Source organism: Balaenoptera physalus (genome assembly GCF_965194825.1).
Source record: "Balaenoptera physalus genome assembly, chromosome: 15".
Classification (NCBI taxonomy): domain Eukaryota; kingdom Metazoa; phylum Chordata; class Mammalia; order Artiodactyla; family Balaenopteridae; genus Balaenoptera; species Balaenoptera physalus.
This window is the reverse complement of record NC_138894.1, coordinates 39,212,685-39,237,600: the sequence shown is the minus strand read 5'-3', so window position 1 is coordinate 39,237,600 and position 24,916 is coordinate 39,212,685. Positions and strand designations below refer to the sequence as shown.

The 24,916-nt window shown below is 36.6% G+C and overlaps 1 protein-coding gene across 3 annotated transcripts in view; it reads left to right on the top strand.

Annotated features, from left to right (window-relative positions):
• Positions 1-24,916, top strand: part of ANTXR1 (ANTXR cell adhesion molecule 1) — a 244,310-nt gene that overhangs the window by 24,532 nt on the left and 194,862 nt on the right. For all 3 annotated transcript variants that reach the window (XM_082426036.1, XM_082426038.1, XM_082426037.1), the window contains exons 2-3: positions 2,998-3,069; positions 7,417-7,488. In XM_082426036.1, the coding sequence (XP_082282162.1) occupies positions 2,998-3,069; positions 7,417-7,488 (144 nt within the window). The remainder of the gene's footprint in view (positions 1-2,997; positions 3,070-7,416; positions 7,489-24,916) is intronic.

The following is a 24,916-nucleotide window of genomic DNA, read 5'->3' as shown; positions in this document are numbered from 1 at the left end:
CCTCAGGTTCACATAGGATCACAGGAATTGGCTGGAGCCGTCTGAGTCTCAGGCCCAGGGTGTTCATCCAAATGAGACCGGAAGAGGTGCTGTCCAACTGGCAAAAGATCAGGAGGCATCCATGAGCAATAGAGACTTCTCCCCATGCTCTTCTTCCTTCCATCCAACAAACAGGTAGATGCTGGAGAGGCAAATATCCTTAAGACCCTCACAAGGGGAGCTGGAAAAAAAAGTGATTGCAACCCAATATCAGAGGATGGTGACTGAGAGATGTACACGGTGCCTGAGAGCCTGGGGCAGGAGCACTGAGCCCCATCTGTGTTGGTCAAAGGCAACAGGCAGAGACCAAGTTGCGTCTTACAGAATGATTAGGAGTTTGCCAGTGTGGACATTGCATGTCCCAAGCAGATGGAATGTATAAAGGCTGAGAAACTGGAATAGAAAAGTTTATTGGAAAAGGTTTATTTTTGATAAAAGAGCCCCTGCCCCCTTCTCTCCCTGATCCCTTTCCCCATCTCCCCAACTCCTCACCCCTCTACCCTGTGGGCTTTATGCTGCTGCCCCCTGAAACTGCTTGCTCTTCCCCAAACAATTGTTTAAAAAAGCATTTCTATATTTATCAGAAGAGTTGAATGTTTTTTCAAATGCTGACTTACCATCCTTCAGGGGATTGCCTGTTCTGATCCTTTGTCTATTTTTCTATTGTTTGCCTTGTTAATATTTACTTGTACCAACTATTTATATATCTTGGACAGTAATCTTTTGCCTTTTTTATTTGTTGCAGACATCTTCTCTCACTCCCTTTCTTTTTTTTTTTTTTAATTTTTGTGTTATTTGGCTGTGTTGGGTCTTAGTTGCGGCATGCAGGATCTTTCATTGTGGCTGCACGGGCTTCTCTCTAGTGGCAGTGCACTAGAGAGGCTCAGTTGCCCCGTGGCATGTGGGATGTTAGTTCCCCCATGAGGGATCGAACCCGCATCCCCTGTACTGGAAGGTGGATTCTTAACCACTGGGCCACCAGGGAAGTCCCTCTCATTCTCTTCTTGTCTTTGTTTATGGTATCTTTTGTCATCCAGAATTTTAGACCCTTCAGATAGTCAAAATTATTCTTTTCTTAAAAAACAATTCCTACTTTTTGTATCTGGTTGAAGAAACCCTTCACTAACATGATGACGTAAAAATCTCCTTCTATAATTCACGCAATGGATTGAAAGTTGTGTTTTTCCCATTAGGTTTTAATACATCCAGGGTGACATTTGGTATGAGATAGTGATCTGATTGGTTGTTTCCAACTATAAATCCCTTGTCACAGTATCACTTATGGAAGGGTTCATTCTCCCTCCCCAGTTTGAATCACTGCTTTCACTGTATAGAGAGACCTCACATACATCGAAGTGTGGGCTCTCCATTTTACTCCATTCCTTCTACTGTTCTATATCATGCCCATAGGGCCACTATATGTGATAGGGCAAACTTTCCAACTTTGTTTTTTTTCATTATTGCCTTGATTACTTTTAGAACTGTAATCTTCATTTCATTTTTGGAGTCAGTTTTTGAGTTTAACAAAACTTCCTTTCAGAATTTTTCCTAGAATTGAAGTTATAGATTAACTTGAGGAACATGAGATATCCTTATGATACGGAATCTTTCAGTGCATGACCGTAACATATTGTATCACTTCTTCTCAGATCAGACAGACATATCATTTATGGATATGGGGCAGAAGAAAATAAATTTTCCTCATAGAGATGGAATACACTCAACCAGAATGAGAATTCCTAAAGATATTGCATCATGAAAAGGAAGGCCTAAAATCTACTTTGCCCAAATTCATCTTAAATATCTATAAAATAGTCTGAAACAAAGACAAAATAATAATAACTCTCTAGAAGTTAAAATTAAGATAAATGAGTGCATAAAAAATAAAAGTAATCTGAAAACAGTGGAAAATGTTTGCAGTACGAAATGTCAGAGTCAAAGGAGCAAACTCTAACCTCAAGAATTATTAGAATGACAGGCAGAAATGCAAGGCTCAGCTGAAACAGATCCTTAAGTGAAAGGAAAGAACATCAAAGCTACAGAAGAGTGGGTTAGAATAGAAAAACTTACTATGAAGTCAATGCAACAGATTGAAGTACGAGCACTATGAAAAATACTTAGAAGCTGAACTGAAGCAGTCGTAAGTCGTATCAGTGAAACAGAAGTCAACCTTGGGAAATAAAGAAGCCCCCTTCCAAATCTAAAATGCTATGATCCCATCTGTCTTAGAGAAAGTTTCCCTCTTTTTTCAGTAAAGTTTCCCCCTTTTTATTAAAGAAAGGCTGTATCATTTTTCTTCTTTTATTTATTAGTATGACTAGTTGCATTAGATATCCTTAAATGTTGAACTATCAATACATTCTTGAAATAAATACCAATTAATTAATTAGTATTCTTTTGGATTCCTGCTGGATTCATTTTGCTAATATTTTATTTACAGATTTTTGAATCTGTATTTACCAATGAATTTGGACTCTTCTTTTTTGAAGAGGGGGATTTGTTTATCTTTGTCTATTTGGGCATCTAGTTTGTGCTAATTTCATTTAAATGAATTGGAATCATTTTTCTTCTCTCATCAGAGCAATAATTTAAAGAGCACAAAAATAACTGTTTCTTAAAGATTTGAAACTAACCTGTGAATCTGGCTGGGCCCAGGGTTTTTTGTTTTGTTTTGTTTTGTTTTGTTTTGTTTTGTTTTGTTTTGTTTTGTTTTTAGCGTATGAGTGTGTGGAATGGGGTGGGAAGGAGTAGCAGGTGGAGTGAAGGGAGTTCTTTACCAAAATTTCTCAGAATTCTAACATTAAGTCTAAGCATCCTTTTAAATAATTTACAAAGTTATGGAAATTTCAGATAATGAGCCCAGTTAGAGGATAGGTCAAAAGTTAAATAATAGAATATATGACACAAGGTAAAGACAAATGAACACCTGATTAAGTCACATCTGTTTTATTTTCCTAGATCAGGAAGTGTGCTGCACCACTGGAATGAAATCTATTACTTCGTGGAACAGTTGGCTCATAAATTCATCAGGTGAGAGACAGAATGAGTGGTTCTCTGTCATGAGTAAAACCAGCCTGTTTGCTATTCTACTAATTACTAACCACTTTGGGGATGCTTTTTGACAAAGGTAGACTCTCAGATCTTATAACAAAGACTTGACTTTGTTTTCATCTTTGCCGCATGTTAGAATAAATTTTGGCTTCGTGTTTTCAAGAAGACCCTGATTTGGTTATAAGACCAACATTTTAATTTTCTCCCTCTCTTGTCAAATAATATCCTTCTAGAAGGATCGTTAACATTTTCTTTCACGGTGCATCATGCTGGGACAATTGGCTCATGCTGGCTGGACCCGTGTGTAGAGGCTGTAGGGTGTAAGGTAACCAACTCATCCCAGTTTGCCCAGGACTTTCTCGGTTTTAGCACTGAAAGTTTCACATCTTGGGAACTCTCCTCAGTCCTGGGCAAACCGCCATGGTTGGCCAGCCTGGCTATATGCCTTATCAGGTAGAATCCTCTGAGCATTCTTGACACCACTTTCCAAGGAAGGACAATGCAGTTTTGAACATTGTCACTATACACATTGCAGGGGCCTTGGAGGTCCTACTTTCCAATGAGTATAGACACCCACTAGTAAAAGAAAGGAGGTCATTTCACCCTCCTTGCGTGCAGCCTCCAAAGGACAACACAACTGTGACAGCATTAACGGATATGCTTGAAGCCAATTGTCAAGGTCTTTGGTAAAATTGTTCTGATCATTGTAAATTTGAAAGCAGCTCCAACCCTGCTTGATGGCCTCTGTAGAGTCCTCCAGCTGATGTGAGTAACCATATACTTCCTCTTTGAATATGTTGTTTTTTTTTTTAATCTCAGAAGACAAGTTGTCCTCTGAGATCAGGGTAATGACAAATGTGTTCCCTGCAAATTCACTTACTGGTCTCAACATGTACCCACTTGCTTGATTGGAGGGAGAGGGTTAAGAGGTGTCCTCTCCGTTATGCCAAAAATTGGAAACTACAGCAGGAAGCATCTACATCCAGATGAAGGGAGAAAACAGAGGCTGGGAGGAGACAGGCGGGAAAAGTAGAGGAAAAGAAGAGAAGCAAATACATGGATGGTATTAAAAGCAAAGTTAAGAGAATTGTACAAGTTTAGAATTGAAAGGAACAACTTCCCAAGCTATCTTCCGAGGCATTCACTGCTGCCTTTTGAGGTAAACAACCCAATAGTTGGATAATTCCAGTTTCCATAAGAGTCTTTTTTTTCATTGACCCATAATGTCCTTTCCTACACTCTCATCCATCTGGAGTGATATAAAACAAATCTGCCTCCAGACACTTGAGAGTATCTGCTATGTCTCTCTTTCCTCTAATGGTTTTCTGTTCCCTCTAAAGCAGAGGAGTCTCCTGGAAAAGGCTTTGAAGTTAGGCAGATGTGGATTTGCATCCAAGCTCCGTGGGGCAACCATAGAAATTTACTTACCTTGGTTGAGCCCTAGTTTGCATGTGAAAATTATATGAGAAAACATGTGCAAAGCAACTAGCCCAGCACCTGGCTAAGTGTGCAAAGCAACTAGCCCAGCACCTGGCTAAGAGTGAGCACGTGACACTTCTCTTCCCCAGTTCCTTCAGAAACTCCAGACATTTTGCTATTTTAGATTCAAAGACGTTAGAGGTAGGAGTTGGGGGAACTAAGAGAGCACTTAATCCAGTCCTCCTCGTTTTATAGACAAAGAAACTGAGGACCAGAGTAGTTGACATGGCTTAATCTAGACCACGAGGCACTTTCCTTTAATTGTCTCCTCTGGCCCTCTTTGGCTATGGACCCTCCTCAAAGTGTGGCACCAAGACACTACTGCCATGCAAACTCCAAGAGGAGGGTCTGTCTTTTGTTGCCTGCTTCAGCCCCAGGGCCTATAGTAGTGCCTGACACATGATACCTGCTCAATCAGTAATATAACTTTTCACCATTTTCTTGAAGCCCCCAACCTGAACCTCACACCCATCACTCTCAGCAAAGAACTTCACCTCCTATTTCACCAAGAGCCCAGAGAACAGCAAGCAAGGGATTACCTCCTATTCCAATCCTCCTCTTAAAAGATGGATGCATGCCCTTCCCATCGTCTCTGAGATTCAAGTATCCCTCCTATTTAAAGCCTGTCCTTCCATTTTAGTCCATTTTATCCCATTGTCTCCAATATCCCCCAGGTCTTTGTTTCTCTCTTGTATTTTTCTCTACCTTTCCTCTGGCTCCATTTCCACTATCAATAGACATAACCTCATCTGAAAAAAAACAATGAATTTCCTGATCATGTCTTCCTATAGATTCTTTACCAGTTTCTCACTCAAATATCTTTAAAGACTCACCATCTCCATATCCTTACTTCTCATTCATTCCTTAACCCACTCCCATCAGGCCTTCATCCCCACCCTCGACCTGCTTGCTCTCACCAAATTCCCTAAGTGATGCCCTAGAGGACAAATCCATTGACAGCCATGCAGTACTTGTTCTGCTGGATAGAGGAGCTTCATTGGATTCAGATTTATCTCTCCTTAAAATTCTCTCCTCCACTGGCTTCTGGCTCTCCTTTCATCCCCTGCCCAGAGCCAGGCCTTTAAATGTTGGTGTTGGTTCTGATTTGGCTCCCTTCCCTTCTCCCTGCTGCTACTCTGAACAATTTTACTCACATCAGTACGCTGAGAACTCCCAAATTATGTCTCCAGCCCAGATTCATATACCAATTACCCCTTGGAGAGCTACATTTCCCGCATTTCAAATTCATTCTTTCCAGGGCTTAACTCTATATAAGGGAGGCAGTATAACATAGTGGTTAAGAGCCCAAGTTCTAGAATCAAAATGCTTGGTTTTAAGCCCTAGGTCTACCACTCTCCCACTGTGTGACTTTGGGGAAATTATTTTATCTTTCAGGGTCTCAATTTCCTTTCGTGGAAAATAGGAATAATAATAGTAATGATCTCATAAAGTTGTTACAAGTTTAATGAAATAATACAGGCAAATCACTTACAGTAGTGCTTGGCACATAGTAAGTCCTTGATAAGGTTGGCCATTATTATATTATCATGATAATTATGATTTTTATTATCATTTCTGATGTGGTGTCCTCCTGGCCCAGCACTAGAGAGGTAGTAAAAGGCAGCATGGTGCCATGGACAGAGAACCCAGGTCTTTTTCAAAAGGCCAATTTCAATTCCCCAGGTGTTGCTTGGGCTCCTACCAAGTATTACACACCATGCTAAAGGGTTTCTGAAGATGCATCAGACATACGGTAATGGATGTAGACTTTATCTTGGATGCGTTAGGAGCCATTGGAGGTTTGATAGCAGATGAGTGACAAGATCTGATTTATATTTTAGGAAAATAATCCTGGAAGCAGTGTGAGGAATGAACTGGAGCAAGGAATGATGATAGGCAAGGTCACCAGCTGGGAAACAATGACTATTGTCAGGAAAAGGGGGAAGGTTTGGGGAGACATTTTAGGAAGTGGGAAATATAAGATTTGGGGCCAGGTCAGGTATGGGAGGTTACTGCATCATGAAGAAATAGGTTGATGCTATGAAGGGTGAACCATCTGGCTACTTAGAGAGAGTCCCAAAGGATGGCATTCCAGTGGTGAATCCACTGTAGTCTGACAGTCTATCTTGCAGACCGAAAAACATGTTTGTCCTCAGCTGAGAGTTGATCTATCTCTCAGAGTGTGGATTTCACATCGGCAAAGCTCCCAAGTACCGCCATATAAAAACCATGTCGATGTATTCATTAATCATGAGAAGTTTAACTACCAAGTAGAATAGGTAGTCTCGTGGCCCATCAGCACATGCTTTCCTTATAGGGTAACCTCCTTGGGAAGCCAAATAGAAATTAAAGGTTGATGGTGATTCTACTTTCAGAGTAAAATGAACTGTATAATCTTAATGGCTAATGGCATCAAGCTGCCATTGCCTGAGACACCCTGTTCAGTAGAGGATACACCAGACTACAGTGGAGACACTATCAAATGTTGTCTGTTGGGATCCTGATTTGTATAAACAGCATGCAAACCAGTCTTCTAGGGGCATACTTCAGACAGAGCAGAGGAAAGTGATGAATCCTAGCTTTCTTACTTGTGACCCACACTCACTGAGTGGTGGTCAAATCAGAAGCAGCCTCCAGGAGGACAAAGTGGGTCTTCTCTTTGGTCCACAGCTTCAAGTCAGCTGCTGGCTGACTACTTGCAACACCAGCTGTGAAGGTGCCCTTTGGGTTGAAGGTTGGCAGCTCTGGCACCCGTAATATAAAGAGAAGAAGAGGGGGGAAGCCTGGAAGGGAATGGCATTCCACAGTCTCTCTTTCTGCCCTAATAGAATTGCTTTTCCTTTCCAGTCCACAGCTAAGAATGTCCTTTATTGTCTTCTCTACTCAAGGAACAACCTTAATGAAGCTAACAGAAGACAGGTAAGGATGTTCCCCATCCCTATCATTACAAAACCCATCTTTTCTTGAGTAGTTCTGATATTTGTGCCCCACTGCCAGCTTTGACCTGGCAGTGATTTTAATTGAATAGTTCTCTCTTTTGACTTATGCCTTGAACTTTGCGCATTGACCCATCTGTTAATTTACTCTGCGATGACTTTGATAGAATTTCCTTATGTCAGTGAAATTTTATAAATGACTAAATCACATTAAGGTAAATCTTACCTTTCATTGGTGACTCAGTCTGCTAACTTGGAGCAAAATGTTAGCAAACCAAATTCTTGAGGGAATATATTTTCTTTTATTTAAATTAGATTTTATTTTGTGGATTAAGCGTTCAGAGATATAATAAGTGTGCTACGAGAGAAGTAAGAACTTGAAATATTATCATCCATAATGACTAAGGCAGCAAATAGAAAGGGAGGGTTTATGGCACTACAAAATTAAAAGAAATTTGAATCAGGTATGGGAAAATGTTGTTGACAGAAAAGGATTAGTTAGACCTAGCTTAACAAAAACGTTCGTTGGGGTTTTACCACTTGCAGATGAAAATTAGCAGTAACAGAGACACGTCATTTATTCACAGCTAGGATGGTATATTGGAGATGACACTTTTCCTGAGTTAATGATGTTTTGTCCACTTTTTAAAAAGTGGTATGGTCCACATGAGAGAGGCCCCAGGGCGGGGCACACGTGGGACTATTGGCCAACTTATGTGGACATGATGGGGAAAAGAAGGGAAGAATGGCAAGTACAGGGAGGGCAGGAAGACTTTATTCTGTGCGATTCTTCTAGAAATGAGAATAGAGCTAACAGGATGGAGTAAGGTTTTCTGGAATTGGCACTCACACAGCACATCTGAGCTAGTCCCCATTTTTCTCCATGTCTTTGTTCCCCATCTGTAACAAAAAGAGCACTTAACGTATGGAAGTTTTCAAGTCCTGTTACTCCTTCAACAGTATCTATTATATGCACGCGTGCCATTTGAGATGCACTGAAACCCCATTTTAAAAACAAGGGTTTCTTATTCCTTATTAACAGAAAGAGAAACTGAGACCTTGTCATGTTCCTAAGGATAGCAAGCAGAATCCACTCGAGATGCAGGTTGCACATTCTTTCCACTCCACCTGCTGTTAAACAGAGACTCATGAAGCCCAAGAAGCCTGTGTGACTTCCCTTCAGTATTGGCCAAGGATTTTTTTTTAAGATCCTCTATACACACATTTATTTGCTACTGAAAATTGAAACAGAACATCAAAAATTTCTTTTACAATTCAACACGCTGTTCTAACAATACTCTGGCCAAGACACCCAACCGTTTTCTTTACATTCCTTCCACACAAGTTAATTTGTTTCAAATTCTTGATATTGGGTTTCTTCTTAAGGTGGACTTAAGGCTCATAAAACAGGCAATACCTGAGACCTATTAGCGCTTCTTTGTGTCAAATCAAAGTGGAACTAAAGTATATTCAAGTCATCCAGATGCAAGCTACATAGATTCCTTGTAAGTTACCTGTATTAAGGTAGAAAAGAGATGCAAGAAAAAAGACATCACAGAACTTATAATACAGGTTATCAAAATATTGGTGCACAATCTTTTCCAAGCTGCTTCATAATGATCCTAAAATTACGAGCAAGAAAAATTTGTACAAGAATAAGGTTTATGGCCCATCCGACTGTGTGTCATAATTTTTGTAATATTTATTGTTGTAATTTTCTCATAATTATCCTCATAAGGATCTCTATGAAACAGGCAATAACGACAGCTATATCTAAATCTTTTCACTCTTGATTGAGTCTCAACGTCCTTCTACCGTGGTTGTCTTTGAGAGTCAGACAGAGGAAGTCTGACTATTTTTAATATACTGAATCATCCTTTCCATCCTTTCTCTCCGAGCAGTTAACAATGTCCTCACCCCTCTCCTATAAGGTCAAGGATTTTAAGAAGCTCTGAGACAATGTCTCTAGCCTATGGACTACATGCAAGACTCCTAATCTCTCTCAGTCTTTATATATGATAATATCTCAGTCATAATTTGCAGAGATGTCTTTTCTTCGGAGAAAACTCCTCTCTCACCCATTCTTCACATCCTCCTACAACCCAAGGCTGCCTAGTGCTGCTTCACGCTGATTCCACTCGCTCTGCGCCTAAGAGTTTGGCAAGAGACCAAGTTCACACATCCCCTGTGGATATTTTGTGTGCTACTGCTCGTAGCCTCTGGGAAGTTGGAGAGGTGGAGGGAAGTCACAGATTTATAAACGCTAGTAGAACATCGAGTCTTTCAGACCCATTTTGGTTATGCTAGTTCAAATTAGTCATCTGAATCCTACTTTGAATCTAGTTTTTTGTACCTTAACTTCACTGCTCCTAGTATCCCATGCCAAGGAGAAGACTGGGATTGGAATCTCTACTTTGCTGGGAGCAGCATTTAATAATTAAGGGATGAATATGCATCAAACAACAGCCAGAAATACCTTGCTAAAGGCTGAATGGTTTGGGATTAGCAGATGCAAACTATGATATATAGAATGGATAAACAACAAGGTCCTACTGTATAGCACAGGGAACTATGTTCAATATCCTGTGATAAACCATAATGGAAAAGAATGTGTATATATATATATATATGTGTGTGTGTGTGTGTGTGTGTGTGTGTGTGTGTGTGTGTGTGTGTGTATAAGGCTGAATGAGTTTCATTTGGTGACTGCTTGGCCTAATCTGTGGGTCAGCTGGCAAAGCATGACCATGGTTCACTGACCCATCCCCAACCTTGTCAGCTTGTGGAAAGACGCAGGCAAACCAGCTCTCTCTAAAATAGTTTCTCATGAGATTGGTGTAAAGAATTAGACTTTCAGAACTTCCAACCTGCTACTGTTTCTGAAATATATGACTTTCAGTGGTTTAGTTGGGCACAGGAATTTTTATATTTTTTTCTATGTCTCATTTGATCTTCCTAATATCCCTGTAAGACAGTAAAAGATGCATTATTTTACCTATGTAGTAACTGAGGACACTTACAGAATTTTTAAAATCTTGTTCAAAAACAAGACATGAATTAGCAGAGACTCTCAGTTCAACAAGAGCAAAAGATTTGGGGTATATCAAAAGTACATTTGCATTCAGTTCTCTGGATCAGATCCACACAGGGGAAACCATGGGAAGGTTGAAGAAACAGAATGGAAAATAATTATGTTGTGTTGAGATGTAGTAGAGGAATTACAATTAGACTAATGATACCTCTGCCATTTGTGTCTTATCTGCTAAGCACTTTACATAGCATTTATTTATTCCCATATAACCATTATTACTTCAATTTCTAATGTGGTCTTTGTGGTCATTTGATTTATTGTTTCATATGTAAAGTGTCATTTTTCACTAACTGCTGTCAAGATTTTTTTCTCTATCTTTAGTTCTCAGCAGTTTGATTATGATGTGTCTGGCACACTTTTGTTTTTGTTTTTTTTTTCTGTTTGTTCTTTGAGTTTATCCTCTTTTGGCTTTCCTCAGCTTCTTGAATCTAGAAATTTATATCTTTCACCAAATTGTGTGGATCTGTGGCCGTTACTTTTCAAATAGTTTTTTCTGCACTGATCATTTTCCCCTCTCCTTCTGAGACCCCAGTGACACACATGTTAGACCTTTTGATGTTATTCCACATGCCTCTGAAGTTCTGTTCAATTTTTTTCTTGCAATTTTCTTTCTGTTCTTTATACCAGATCGTTTCTATTGTTCTGTCTTCATGTTAACTGACTCTTTTCCTGTCATCTCCATTCTGCTGTTTAGCTCATCTACTGAATTTCTTATTACAGATATTGTGTTTTTCAGTCCTAAAATATCTACTTGGTTCTTTTTAAAATTTTTATTTCTCTGCTGAGAACTTCTATCTTTCCATTTAATTCAAGTGTGTTACCTTTACCTCATGGATTATAGTTATTATAACTCCTATTATATAATAACTTCCGTTATTATAACTGATAATTCCAATAGCTCAGGATTGGCATCTTAATTGTCTGCTCTCCTGAGAATGGTTCACATTTTCTAGGTGGTTTGTATGTCAAGCAATTTTAGATTATATTCTAAAAGTTTTTAATATCATGTTGTTGAGACTCTGAGTCGTATTCAAATCCTATAGAGAATATTGATTTGTTTGTTTGTTTGCTTTAGTAGGCAATCAACCTGACTAGGTTCAGATCACAGGTTCTATCTTGTCTTCTGTGGTTTTGATTTGGGTTCAGTTTTCAAAGTCTTTGCTAAGCTGCTTTGGGTGTCTCCTGCACGTATGCAGTTCAGAGATGAGCCTGGGAGTTATACAGCTTCATATACAGAAGTAGAGGGATCCCCTTCACGAGCTCTCTCCTCTCCAGGATTCCCCACACACTGATTTCCTCAATGAGGCCCCTGCCCTCCAAGTCTTCCAGCAAGAAAAATGGGGTTTCTCTTGGAGTCTTGGTCACCACATTGCTGCGTGCAGTTCTGTACTGAGGCCACCCCTGGGGCAAAGCCAGGAGTCATAAGAGAGAAATAGAAATGGGATTTCCTCCACATTCTTTGAACCACAGGGGCCGCTTTTCCCAAGGGCCAGAAATATGGTGGCTTTCTTAGCTTTTAGGCGAAATCCCAGGTTACTGCCATGTGACTGAGGCCCACCCTCAGATTAAAGCCACGAGGGAAATGAAGAAAAACAATTTGGAATTCATCCTTGTATGGGTTATTTCTCCAGGTTTTAACTCTCCAATCCACCTGCATTTTTTGCTTTTCAGAGTTTTATTGTGTTTGCTTTTTTCATTTTGTCCAGACTTTTTATTACAATCCACAGAAGAGATAGCCTATAGCAAGCCTGCTATTACTTCAGTTCTACAGATAAGGACACTGAGATTCAGAGAGCTTAGATAACTTGCTAAGATCAAAGAATAAAAATGGCAGAACTGGTATTCTGATTCTGGATTCTGGATTCAGTCCAACTTATGGGCTTTGCATCATATCATGTTGCTCTTTCAAGATTTCTTAGCTTCAACAATTTGCAAAACGATTGACAAATTGTAACAAGTATTTTAGGTTTCCTCATTAGCATAATAAAGGATTAATGTTAATTTAAGTACTAATAGAATAAATTATTTTAGTGTTAACTACTGCACATGATTCCCTAAAAACTTCTTGGATAGTCTTTTTCCTGATCTTAATCGAAATACTTCCAATGTTTCATTATTTGGAAATGAAATCATGTCAAGGAAGTCCAACTCTTCCTTTAAAAGAAAACAGGAATAGATATTCAGTTTAATTAAATGCATTTCTGGTATCTATTGAAGTCATATTTTTCCTTTGACCTACTAATACAGAGAAATGCATTACAAAAGATATTTTAATATTGGGCCATATGCATATCTGGTTACACTTGGTTGTGATATTTTGATATAGAACTGAATCCTGTTTTCTGTATTTTATTCAGAAATTTAACATCAGTATTCATAATTGTGATTGAGCTGCTATTGTCCTTTTTTGACTACCTTTACTTACAGTATTTTTTATAATTTTTTTCTTACATTTAGTTTATTACTTCTAGAATTAATCCGATGTAAGGTATGAAGCCAAGATCCATCTTTTTTCTCCAAGTGTTTAGGCAGTTTTTCCAACACCATTTACTGGATAATCCTTTACTACCAATTTGAAAAGTTAAACTTTTTCATATACTTGTGTCCATTGCTGGGTTTTCTATTCTGATGCACTGCATTTCTGTCTGTTCTTATGCCACTACCACATTATTTTAATTAGTTTTAACATCTGGAAGACAAGTCCTTCCTCACTTCTAATCCTGTGTGAAAATCTCCTGGTCTTTAGTGGGTCTTTTTCCCTACCACATGCATTTTAAATAATTTTTTTAATGTTCCAAAATATTCCTGGGGTTTTCACTTGAATTGTATGAAAAGTACAGAATAACCTTAACAAAATGGCATTACATTGTTACTATATTGATTCTCTTATTTAAGGATATATCACTTCCCTTTTACATCCCCTAATGAGGTTTTGATATTTTCTTCAGCTCAGTCTCATACAGTGTTCACTAAGTTTATTCCTAGACATTTTAAAGTTGTGCTTCCATTGTGAATGAATTTTTTTTCTGTTGTATTTTCTAAACTATTTTTCACTATAAAGCAATTAACCTATAATTTGGGATCCATGGGCTTTTATTGAACTCCATAAAATTATTTTTAAAAATTTGCAAACCAGGGAGATTGTAATTTGCAACAGAACAGGCCTATGCCCCCCGAACAGTTAAGACATACTGGCTTGGAGGAAATTATTGCTTTGTAGATTTATTTCTTATCCCATCATTTTAATGAAACATTATATTAATTCTAATATTTTTCTAGTTAATTTTGGAGTGGTTTTCTAGTAAGATGGTTATATTATTTATAATTAATGATAACTTCTGTCCTCTTTTCTAATATTTATATCTTTTATACCTTCTCAGGTATCTTGGGTTGCTTGTTTTTTTGATATTGAGTTGTATGAGCTGTTGGTATATTTTGCATATTAACCCCTTGTCAGTAGCATTGTTTGCAAATATTTTCTTCCATTCCTTAGGTTTTCTTTTCAGTTTGTTGATGGTTTCCTTCGGTGTGCAAAAGCTTTTAAGTTTGATTAGGTCCCATTTGTTTAGTTTTGGTTTTATTTAATCTACCTTGGGAGACTGATCATAGAAAACATTGGTACAATTTATGTCTGAGAATGTTTTGCCTATGTTCTCTTCTAGGAGCTTAATGGTGTTATGTTAATTAGGTCTTTAAACCATTTTGAGTTTATTTTTGTATATGGTGTGTCTTCTTGGGTATCTTATTACATTGGCTAAAATTTTCAAACTTTAATGGACTTGTGTTTCACAATTATGTACTTTATTGGATATTGACTTCATAGAGTTTTTTATCTACTATATTAAGAAATGATTCTTCAACTGCAAGTTTATTAAAACATTTTTATCTGAAATGTTAGTTTCATTAAATGCCCTTTTGCCATAAAAAGATAATTATATCTTTCTTTTATTTCCTTTGCCCTGTCTATGTGAAAATTTCAAATCAAAAAATTTCCTGGTGTGAAACAAACCTTAAATTCCTGAAATAAATTTTATTCATCATGGTTTGCTCTTTTATTATATTTCTGGATTTGATTTAATATAAACCTAAATATATCACTTGTTAATATTTAATATTAAGAATATTCAAGAGTTTCATTTTATACTATCTTTGTCAGGCTTGCAATAAGGATTGCACAAATTTAGAAAAATGAATTGGCAATCTTTTCATGTGCTATGGAATATCTAAAGTAATACAGAAAGTGTATGTTTGTTCAAGGTTTAATACATATCAGAGAAAAGCCAACTAAGCCTAAACCATTATTAAAGAAGTTATTTGACAATTATCTCAAAATCTTGTATGACTATTGTTATAATCGTATTTTCTACCTTGAGAAGTGGTAGAAATTACCAGTGTGTTGATATTTTAATTTTATAACATACCTTTTTAATTTTCAAAATCTCTTCTGTGTCTGTGGTTATATCCCTTTTCCAACATTCATGTAAAGTATTTTTGTCTCGTATTGCCCCATTCAAATTACTCAATGGGTTCTCTCTTAGATTTATTCATCAGTTTTCTTTCGTATAATTGTTTTGTTTTATGATATATTACTTTATTCTTTTACTATTATTAATTCCTTCCTTTGGCTTATCTTTTATTTCATCTCTTTTTATGAATTGAAATTCATTATATTTTATTATCTCTTGTTTAATAAAGAAGCTATTATGAATATAAATTATACTCTAAATTTCATCCTTACTGAATCTCATATGCTCCAACATGTACTGTTCTCATTATTGTTAATTTCTAAATAGTTTATATTTATAATTTTAGATTTGATATTAAATTATTTATAAAATATTTCACAATTTCCACATGATTTTTGTTTTTTATATTTTTCTCAATGTCTAGAGTCATTGCATTTTTTCAGAAAATATGGTTTATATAATTTCTACTTTTTAAATTTATTAATTTTTGTTGGTGGCCTAATATAGGAATAAATTTTACTTATCATTCATGGATGTTAGAAAATATGTATACATTGATGAATAAAAAGTTTTATATAAGAATATATTGATTAAATTTATTAAATATTTTATATTTTATATTTTTGTTTACTTGATCTGTGAAGACAGAGAGATATTTTCAAACTTTCCACCACGACTGTTTGAATTTTCAATACATTGCCGTATCATTTATACTGTATTATTTAGCTCACATGTGTTTTTATTATGGAATATATTTCTAATCAATGTAAAGTAAACTTTATCATCTTTAATGCTTTTTAAGTCCTTTGTCCAAAAATATTATAAACTTAAAATTTTTTTGTATTTTCTTACTATATCTTTGCCCACCCATTTAGCTTTTACCCTTGCTTGATATTTTAATATTCCACCATTAATTTGAAAAGTATAATTTGAAAGAGTATAATTTAATTCTTATTCTAGTAACAGTTCCCAATGGATGCTTGTCTTTATAATGGCAAGAATTAAATAATATTTATTTTTCTCCTTGCTCAATTTATTAAGAAATACTTGCATTATGTTTCATAAGTGTATACACATACACACACGTATACATATTTCCTTTCCAGTATTTAAAGTATTTTTTTAATTTATTTTTTAAATTTCTCAGTTAGCTGAGTCTTTTTTCAGGTAAAATTTTTCTGAGGGGTATGTGAATATTAAGCTTTCTAAGTCCCAACTTATTTGAGAATTGTTGTTATTCACCTTCAGGTAAATATTTTAATTGAACTTTAATTATAAAGTTCTTATATCCTGACTATCTTTTCCCCTAAATTTACTAGAGACAGTGATACAATGTCAGCTTGCATGTATTCTGTTCTATATCGCATATAGAAAAAGGAGAGATTCCAATTTAGTACATTTCTCCTTTGTTTTCCCCTCTTGAATGCTTGTAAAAAAAATTTTTCTTTGTCTTTGGAATTTAAAAAAAAAGTCAAGAGAGTATATTTTGGCACAAGGCCATCTGTTAATTTTGTATAATACTTTGTATAGGACTTGAGCCATTCCATCTGACAAGTTAATAAACTTCTTCGGCTTAGGATTTTTTTTTCTATTATTTCTTTTATTATTACTTTTCTTCTGTCTGTTCATTGGGTTCTTGAATCTACCCAAAATCTCTTTTATACTCTTATAAGTACAATTTTTTAATGTCTACCATTTTTCTTTGAGTTCTTGGAGAATGTTTCATTCTGGTTCAGTCATTCACCAATTTAAGTTGTTTTGTTTTTGTCTTTGCAGCATTCACCTTACTGTTCACTGTTTCCATTGCATTTTTTTTAAATTGTGGTAAAATATACATACCATAAAGCTTAACACTTTAACCATTTTTAAGCATACAATGTGGTGGCAGTAAGTTGTGCAACCATCACCACTATCCATCTCCAGGACTTTTCCATCATCCCAAACTGAAACTCTCCCCTGTCCCTGGCAACCTCTATTCTACCATCTATCTCTATCATTTTGCCTGTTCTAGGTACTTCATATAAGTGGAATCACATAATTTTTGTCCTTTTGTCTGGCTTATTTCACTTAACATGTCTTCAAGGTCCATCCATGTTGTAGCATGTATCAGAATTTCATTCATTTTTAAGGCCAGAATAATATTCCATTGTATGTATATACCGCATTTTGCTTATCCATTTATCTGTCAATGTATGGTTGAGTTGTTTCCATCTTTTGGCTGTTGTGAATAATGCTGCCATGAACATTAGCGTGTAAATATCTGTTCAAGTCCCTGGTTTCAATTCTTTGGGGCATACACTAGAAGTGGAACTGATGGATTATATAGTAATTCTGTGTTTAATTTTTTGAGGAACCATCATACAGTTTTCCACAGTGGCTGCACCATTTTACAGTCCTACCAACAATGCATAGGGATTCCAATTTCTCCACATCCTTATTGATACTTACGATTTTCTGTTTTTTTTTTAAATTGAGGTAACATTGGTTTATAACATTATATAAGTTTCATGTGTACAACATATATTTCTACTTCTGTGTACACTACAGCATGCTCACCACTAAAAATTTAGTTTCTATTTATCACCATAGTTGACCCTCTACCCATTTCACACTGCCCCCCAACACCTTCCCCTCTGATAACTACTCTGTTCTCTGTATCTACGTGTTTGTTTTTGTTTGGTTTGGTGTATTCACTTATTTTGGTTTTCTGTTTGGCTTTCGGATTCCACATATGAGTGAAATCATGCAGTATTTGTCTTTCCCCATCTGACTTATGTCACTTAATATAATACCCTCAAGGTCCATCCATGTTGTTGCAAATGGCAGGATTTCATCTGTTTATGGCTGAGTAGTATTCCACTGTGTGTGTGTGTCCATTCACCCATTGACAGGCACTTAGGTTGTTTCCATTTATTGGCTATTATAAATAATGCTATGATGAATATAGGGGTGCATATGTCTTTTCTGATTAGTGTTTTCATATTCTTCAGATAAATACCCAGAAGTCGAATAGCTGGATCATATGGTAGTTCTAGTCTTAATTTTTTGACGAAACTTCATACTGTTTTTCATTAGTGGCTGCACCGATTTACATTCCCATCAACAGTGTATGAGGGTTCCCTTTTCTCTGCCTCCTTTCCAACACTTTTTATCTCTCGCCTTTTTGATAATAGCCATTCTAACAGGCATGAGGTAATATTTGATTATGGTTTTTATTTGCAGTTCCCTGATAATTAGTGATGTTGAACATCTCTTTATGTGCCTGTTAGCTATCTGTATGTCTTCTTTGGAAAAATGTCTATTCAGGTCCTCTGCCCATTTTGAAATTGGGTTGTTTGTTTTTTTTGTTGTTGAGCTGTATGAGTTCTTTATATATTTTGGATAATAACCCCTTATCAGATATGAAGCTTTTTAGTTTGATGTCATCCCATTTGTTGATTTTTGTTTTTGTTTCCTTTGCCTGCAGATACATGCTCAGAAAGACATTGCTAAGACCAATGGCAAAGAGCATACTGCCTGTGTTTTCTTCTAGGAGTTTTATGGTTTCAGGTCTTACATTCAAGTTTTTAATCCATTTAATCTGTTGGGGTTTTTTTTTTTTTCCTTTATAACACCCATCCCAATGGGTATGATATAGTATCTCACTGTAGTTTTAATTTGTATTTCCCTAATGATTAGTGATGTTGAGCATCTTTTCATGTGCTTATTGGCACATTTGTATATCTTCTTTGGAGAAATGTCTATTCAAGACCTTTGTCCATTTTTTAGTTCGGTTTTTTTAATTGTTATTAAGTTCTAAGAGTTCTTTACATATTCTGGATATTAATCCCTTATTAAATATATGATTTACAAATATTTTCTCCCATTCTGTGGGTTACATTTTCACTCTGTTGATAGTGTCTTTTAATGCACAAAATTGTTTAATTTTGATGAATCCAATTTATCTATTTTTTTTCTTCTGTTGCCTTGCACTTTTGGCTTTATATTTCAAGAAATCATTGCCAAATCCAATGTCATAAAACTTTTCTCCTTTGTTTTTTCTAAGAGTTTTATAGTTTTAGCTCTTACATTTAGGTCCTTGATCCATCTTGAATTAATTTTTGTTTATGGTTTGAAATAAGGGTCTAATTTCATTATATTGAAAATGGATATCCAATTTTCCCAGCACCATTTGTTGAAAACACTGTTTTTGTCCCCATTAAATGGTTGACACCCTTGTTGAAAATCACTTGACCATATATGCAAAGTTTCATTTCTGGGCCCTCTATTCTATTCCTTTGGTCTATACATCTGTCCTTATGCTACTACTTTACTGTTTTGATTACTGTGGCTTTGTAGCAAGTTTTGAAATCAGAAAGTGTGAATCTCCCAACTTTTGTTCTTTTTCAAGATTGTTTTGGCTATTTAGATTCCCTTGAGATTCCATATGAATTTTAGAATAAGTTTTTCTGTTTCTGTCATTGGAATTTTGACAGAGATTGCATTGAATCTGTAGATCATTTTGGGAAGTACTGTCATCTTAACAATATTAAGTCTTCTGATCCATGAACATAGGCTGTCTTTCCATTTATTTATGCTTTCATTAATTTCTTTCATCAATGTTTTATAGTTTTTAGTGCCATTGCATTTTTTAACTGATAAATAATATCTTTCAACCCAATGAATATTTTTCTGATCCTGAATTTTTCCTTGTGTTTGTGGGAGGCACACCCTGTTATTGTGTTAGAGATGATATATCTTTATCATGAATATGAACTAGAATTGTTTTATGTGTTCTCCTGTTTCTTATATGAGTTTGCTTCAAAGGGGAAATTTTCTCAACTTTCTTAAATTGGTCCTTTCTTTCCATCTTATGAGAATTTTCCTTAATAGAGTGACTCAAAAGAGGAACAACTAGGTTTTTCAGGACTGGGATTTGGGATGAGTTCTGTCAGAGATCATGTAAATTTTTGTTGAAAATGTGAAGATCACAGGAAAAGAAGATGGGAAAATTTATATGTAGTGTAATTTTTTCTTGAAAAAGGTAGAGACCTAGTAGTGTATCCAAGGTAAGGAGGAAGCTTATGCCAAAGGAAAATGGTGAGTTGTAAATGTTAGATCACTGTGTTAAGAACCTGTCCTACCACCACCCACAGGCTTTTCTCCTCAGGTCACAGAATTCCAGGCTGGTAGGTCCTTCCCTCATCCTGATCTCAGCAGCTCAACATCTTGCAGGAATGCTTCCAAGTGTCTGGCATATGTATGGCACCCTTACCAATTTTCTGGCAATGAAAAACATTTGCCTCTGTCATACTTGTTTAGCTGTTTCTACAGCATTTTTGAAAGAAAAGGGGAGGTTAAAAAGTGTAGACCCAGATCACTACTTTTAACTGGAGGTTTCACCTTTCTTCTAAACTTTGCAAGATGAAAAAAACAAAGAATAACAAAACAACTATGGGTCAAAGAATTAATATGTCTTATCCAACCCACTGGCCTCACTTCACTGCTAAGAAAATCATTCTCAGAGAGATTGAATTATTTGCCTAAATTCATATAAGTAGTCAATGACAGTAGAATTTTTTTTAACTCACAAAATTAAAATTTTTAAATCCAGTGATTTTTTTTCTACTACATTACACAGCTTACCCAATTCACTGTATTTGTATGCATGCTGCTGTCTTTTGTTTCTTACCTGTGGAATAATTAAATGGTAGCAACCACTATATATATGTGCAAATGCATAAATACATACGCATTTGTGTGTATATATATATATATATATATATATATATATATATATATATAATGTATACTCTTTTATTAATGGTTTATTATGTACCAATAACCTAGAATACTTTTTTCAACTATAAGAAGAGAAAATGATAATACCTACCTTGTAAGGTTGTTATGGGAATTATATTATTTATTATGTTTTATGTAGATGGGGATACTGAGTCAGAGAAGGCTCAAAGCCTCCTTGCCATAAAAGTGAAGGAACCTGGATTTGAGCCTGGGAACCATGGCCCCAATGTCCACACTCCTAATCACTGTGCTATAGGGTTTCCCACAATTTTACTACTATATACACTTTTAAATTAAAAACAAACCTAAGCATACACAACTCACCACCCCAAACCCTCTAACTTCTTCCAGAAAGCAATTCCCTGAAAGCATGTGCCCTCTGCACATTTTATCTTTGTGACCTTTTAATGACGTCAGCTTGGAAATACTCCTCGCAAAAAGGTACAGAGGTAGGATCAGTATTTTGCAGATGGGGTTAAGAGGTTAAGCATCTTGCTTACTGGTTTTAAGGAGTTGAAGTAAAAGCCAAGAATGCTTGGCTCAAACTGCTGAGTGGAAACCAAGAGACCACACTTCTCTATCCCTCTCAGTCAGCCTTTGGTTTGATTTGAAGAGTGTGGTTTTGCCATCAGTATCACGGGGGAAAATGACATATTTTGAACACATCACTTGATTCCTGGAGAAGAATGAATACAGGCTGTCATTACCAAGAGACATAGTTCTAAAAGCTTTTTCTAAATTTAAAAATAACAAGAGAGAAAAAGAGTCTTCAGATACTTTGCGCTTGAAAGCCTCTGGATTCATTACATTTTAAAGTACTATTCATTCAGGTACAAGAAGATTTGATGGCAAAATTAGGAGAAACGGAGGGGAGCATTTATTTATTCTCTTGTCCTGTTGATGGAGAGAGAATATCATGGGGTCTGAGTCCATGGGAAAGGTCCTTACCTCTCTGTGTCTCTGTTTCTTCATCTGTAAAATAAATAATAATGATCAGCCCTACCTCGTAGAACTGTTGGAAGGATTAACAATGCCAGGCACATAGTAAATGGTGTTGTTACACTTGTGGTTGTTAGGGTCTTAACAAAGAGCTGAAGAATCACCCTCACTCCTCCTGGACACACCCCACTCAAATCATCGCAGCATAGCCAAGAATAATTCAAAGAGCGAGTCCCCAGCTCTTCGTGCCTCACACCCTTCTCTGAAGTTTTTAACCGTTGGCCAGTCTATCCCTGTATAGAGGAGCATGGGTAGAAAACACTGCTGTAGCATGAAGTCAGGTAAAAAGTTATTCTTTCCTTTGCTTAATGGTTCTAGCAAGACTTCCTCCAGACAGGAGCACACAGGCAATGTCTCTAGAGGAAGTTTGTCTAAGGGCTTCTCATACTGCATTTCAATGATGGTAAAAAGAACCCACCTTGAAGCAATTCAGCGGGGGTGGGAACAGACTGAGATGTGTGAGAGTAGAGTGGTCCAGTGTTTCTCACACTCTCCCTCTGGAGGACCCCTGTTAGTAGAAGAAAGTACCCTGGGGCATAGCCCTGGGGTCCTAGGGTAGAGTTTGAAGTGGCTCATCAAAAGCAAGAAATTTCTTCAACATCCTTTCATCTTAAAAATGACCATCTTATTTACAAAGCAGAAATAGAGACACAGATGTAGAGAACAAAGGTAAGGATACCAAGGGGGAAAAAGGGGGGTGGGATGAATTGGGAGATTGGGATTGACATATATACACTATTGATACTATGTATAAAATAGATAACTAATGAGAACCTACTGTATAGCACAGGGAACTCTACTCAATGCTCTGTAGTGACCTAAATGGGAAGGAAATCCAAAAAAGAGGGGATATATGTATACATATAGCTGATTCACTTTGCTGTACAGTAGAAACTAACTAACACTGTAAAGCAATTATACTCCAATAAAATTTTTTAAAAAAAAATTACTGAGTAATACAAAAAAAATGCATGTGCATTTGTATTCTATTATATAATACACCAATGCTTGATTTTATATGAAAATCATGTGGAGTCCTTTCTCAAATTTTGGAGTACAATTTATGCCCCAGGAAAACAAAATTATATATATACATATACACACACACATCTTCTGTGTCTTTGTGTCCAGTACATTGTCCTATACCAAGTTTGGATGCCACAGACGTAGTAGAGACAACACAGACTTTGTACCAGGACCAGCCTGGGTTCTAATCTGGGCTCCACCAGCATGTGCATGTTCTTCACTTCTATGAATCTGTTTTTTCAAATGTATAACGAAGATGATAAACATCATATGGTGTTGTTGAGAAGCTTCATGAACTAATATGTGGAAAGAGCCTAGCAGAAACCCTGGCACAGAATAGATACTCAGGAAATGTTACTTCCCTTCCTCACCTACTATGCTTCATGTGGCACATACATATATAAAGGATAAAATCTGACAGAGCAGCGTCCAGAAACATTCTTGTCTGGATGAAGCCAGCAAGGCAAACTTCAGAAATAGTGGAGTCAAATGATGGTAGAGTTCTCATATTCAAAGCTAGATAGCCACAACCAAAAATTTTCTGTGGCCTAACCAAAAAAAAAAACACCACTATTGGTCAACATCAGGCCTGTCCATCACCTCCTAGCCTCTTGGCCTCCAGCGTGGGGACTTGAGCCTTAGATTTAGTGCTGCCTTTCATAGGCTCGAAATGGCTCCTCATGGACTGCAGTTCAGCCTTTGCTACTCACCCTCAACAATTTTTTAAATTATTAAATATTCTAAGTATAACAAAAGCATACCAAAAAAAGGATAGTAAACACTCATTATCCACCACCAAGCTTATGAAATAAAATGTTACAGGTATTGACCCCCCTCCCTTTCTCTTTCCTTACCAGAGGTATTACTGTCCTGAATGTGGGATTTATCATTTTAATGACTGTTGTATATTTTTACATACCCATGAATAATATATTGTTTCATATTCAACTTTATAATAAATTATCATATTGCATGTATTTTTCTTGAACTTACTTTTTACACTTAACATGATTTTTTGAAACTTTCTCTATGTAGATACATGTAGCTACACTTGGTTCATTGTAACTAATGTATACTTTCTGTTGCATTGCATTTTATTGTGATAATGTACCACCATGTACTAATCTATTCTCTTATTAATGGACAGTTAGTTTCTAACTTTTTGCTGTTACAAAGTTGCAATGAACATTCTTGTACCTGTCTCCGAGACAGGTGGGAAGCAAGATTTCTCTTCTATAGTGATATATAACTAGGGATTGAATTGCTAGGTCTTTGGTATGTGAATATGTAACTTAACCAGGCATAATTTAATTGTTCTCCAAAGGGGCTGCACCAATTTACAACCCAATTAGCGATTTATAAGAGTTTTCATTTACCCAAATCCTACCAACATCTTGTATGATCTCCCAACTTTCCTCAAATAGATGCACACACATTTGACTTGTGGGTTGGATTATCTGGTGTGGACCTAGTATACTCCTACCTACCCCCACCTCCAGCCCAATATTGCTCCAAAGTGTGATAAGGAAGTCCTATCTTTGGAGAGAAGTGTAGCCTTTTCCAGCCTGACCAAAATAGCAGACTCTTGTCTATCATCTACCCTAGGGCTCTCTGCTTCAGCTTCCATCTGAGAAGGTGACCCTGGACTCATTCTCTGTTGCACAGGATTGGTAGAGTGCCACTCTATCCTATGCCCTTCCAAACACTCCTTGTGGTCAGCAGTACTAAGCTCAAGTATATCAACCTGACCATTTTAGATGCCACCAGCACCAGGTGAGACCTAGTCCCTAGTGAACTAAGAGGAGCATGGACCTAAAAGTTCTCATGGGATAAAGATATATATTTGCACAACCCTGACTATAGAGCCTACTTTCTTTCCACCGTTCCCATCTCCTACAAAGTATGACTCAACTTGGGGAAAGTGTTAGTGATGGGAAAGGTCTTACAGGGATTTGTTTCAAAAGCAGTGGTACCATAGGAAACTGCATGGTGAAAACCACTGCACAAATGAGTAACCAACCAAAATAGAGTTGTGTACAGAGGAGTTT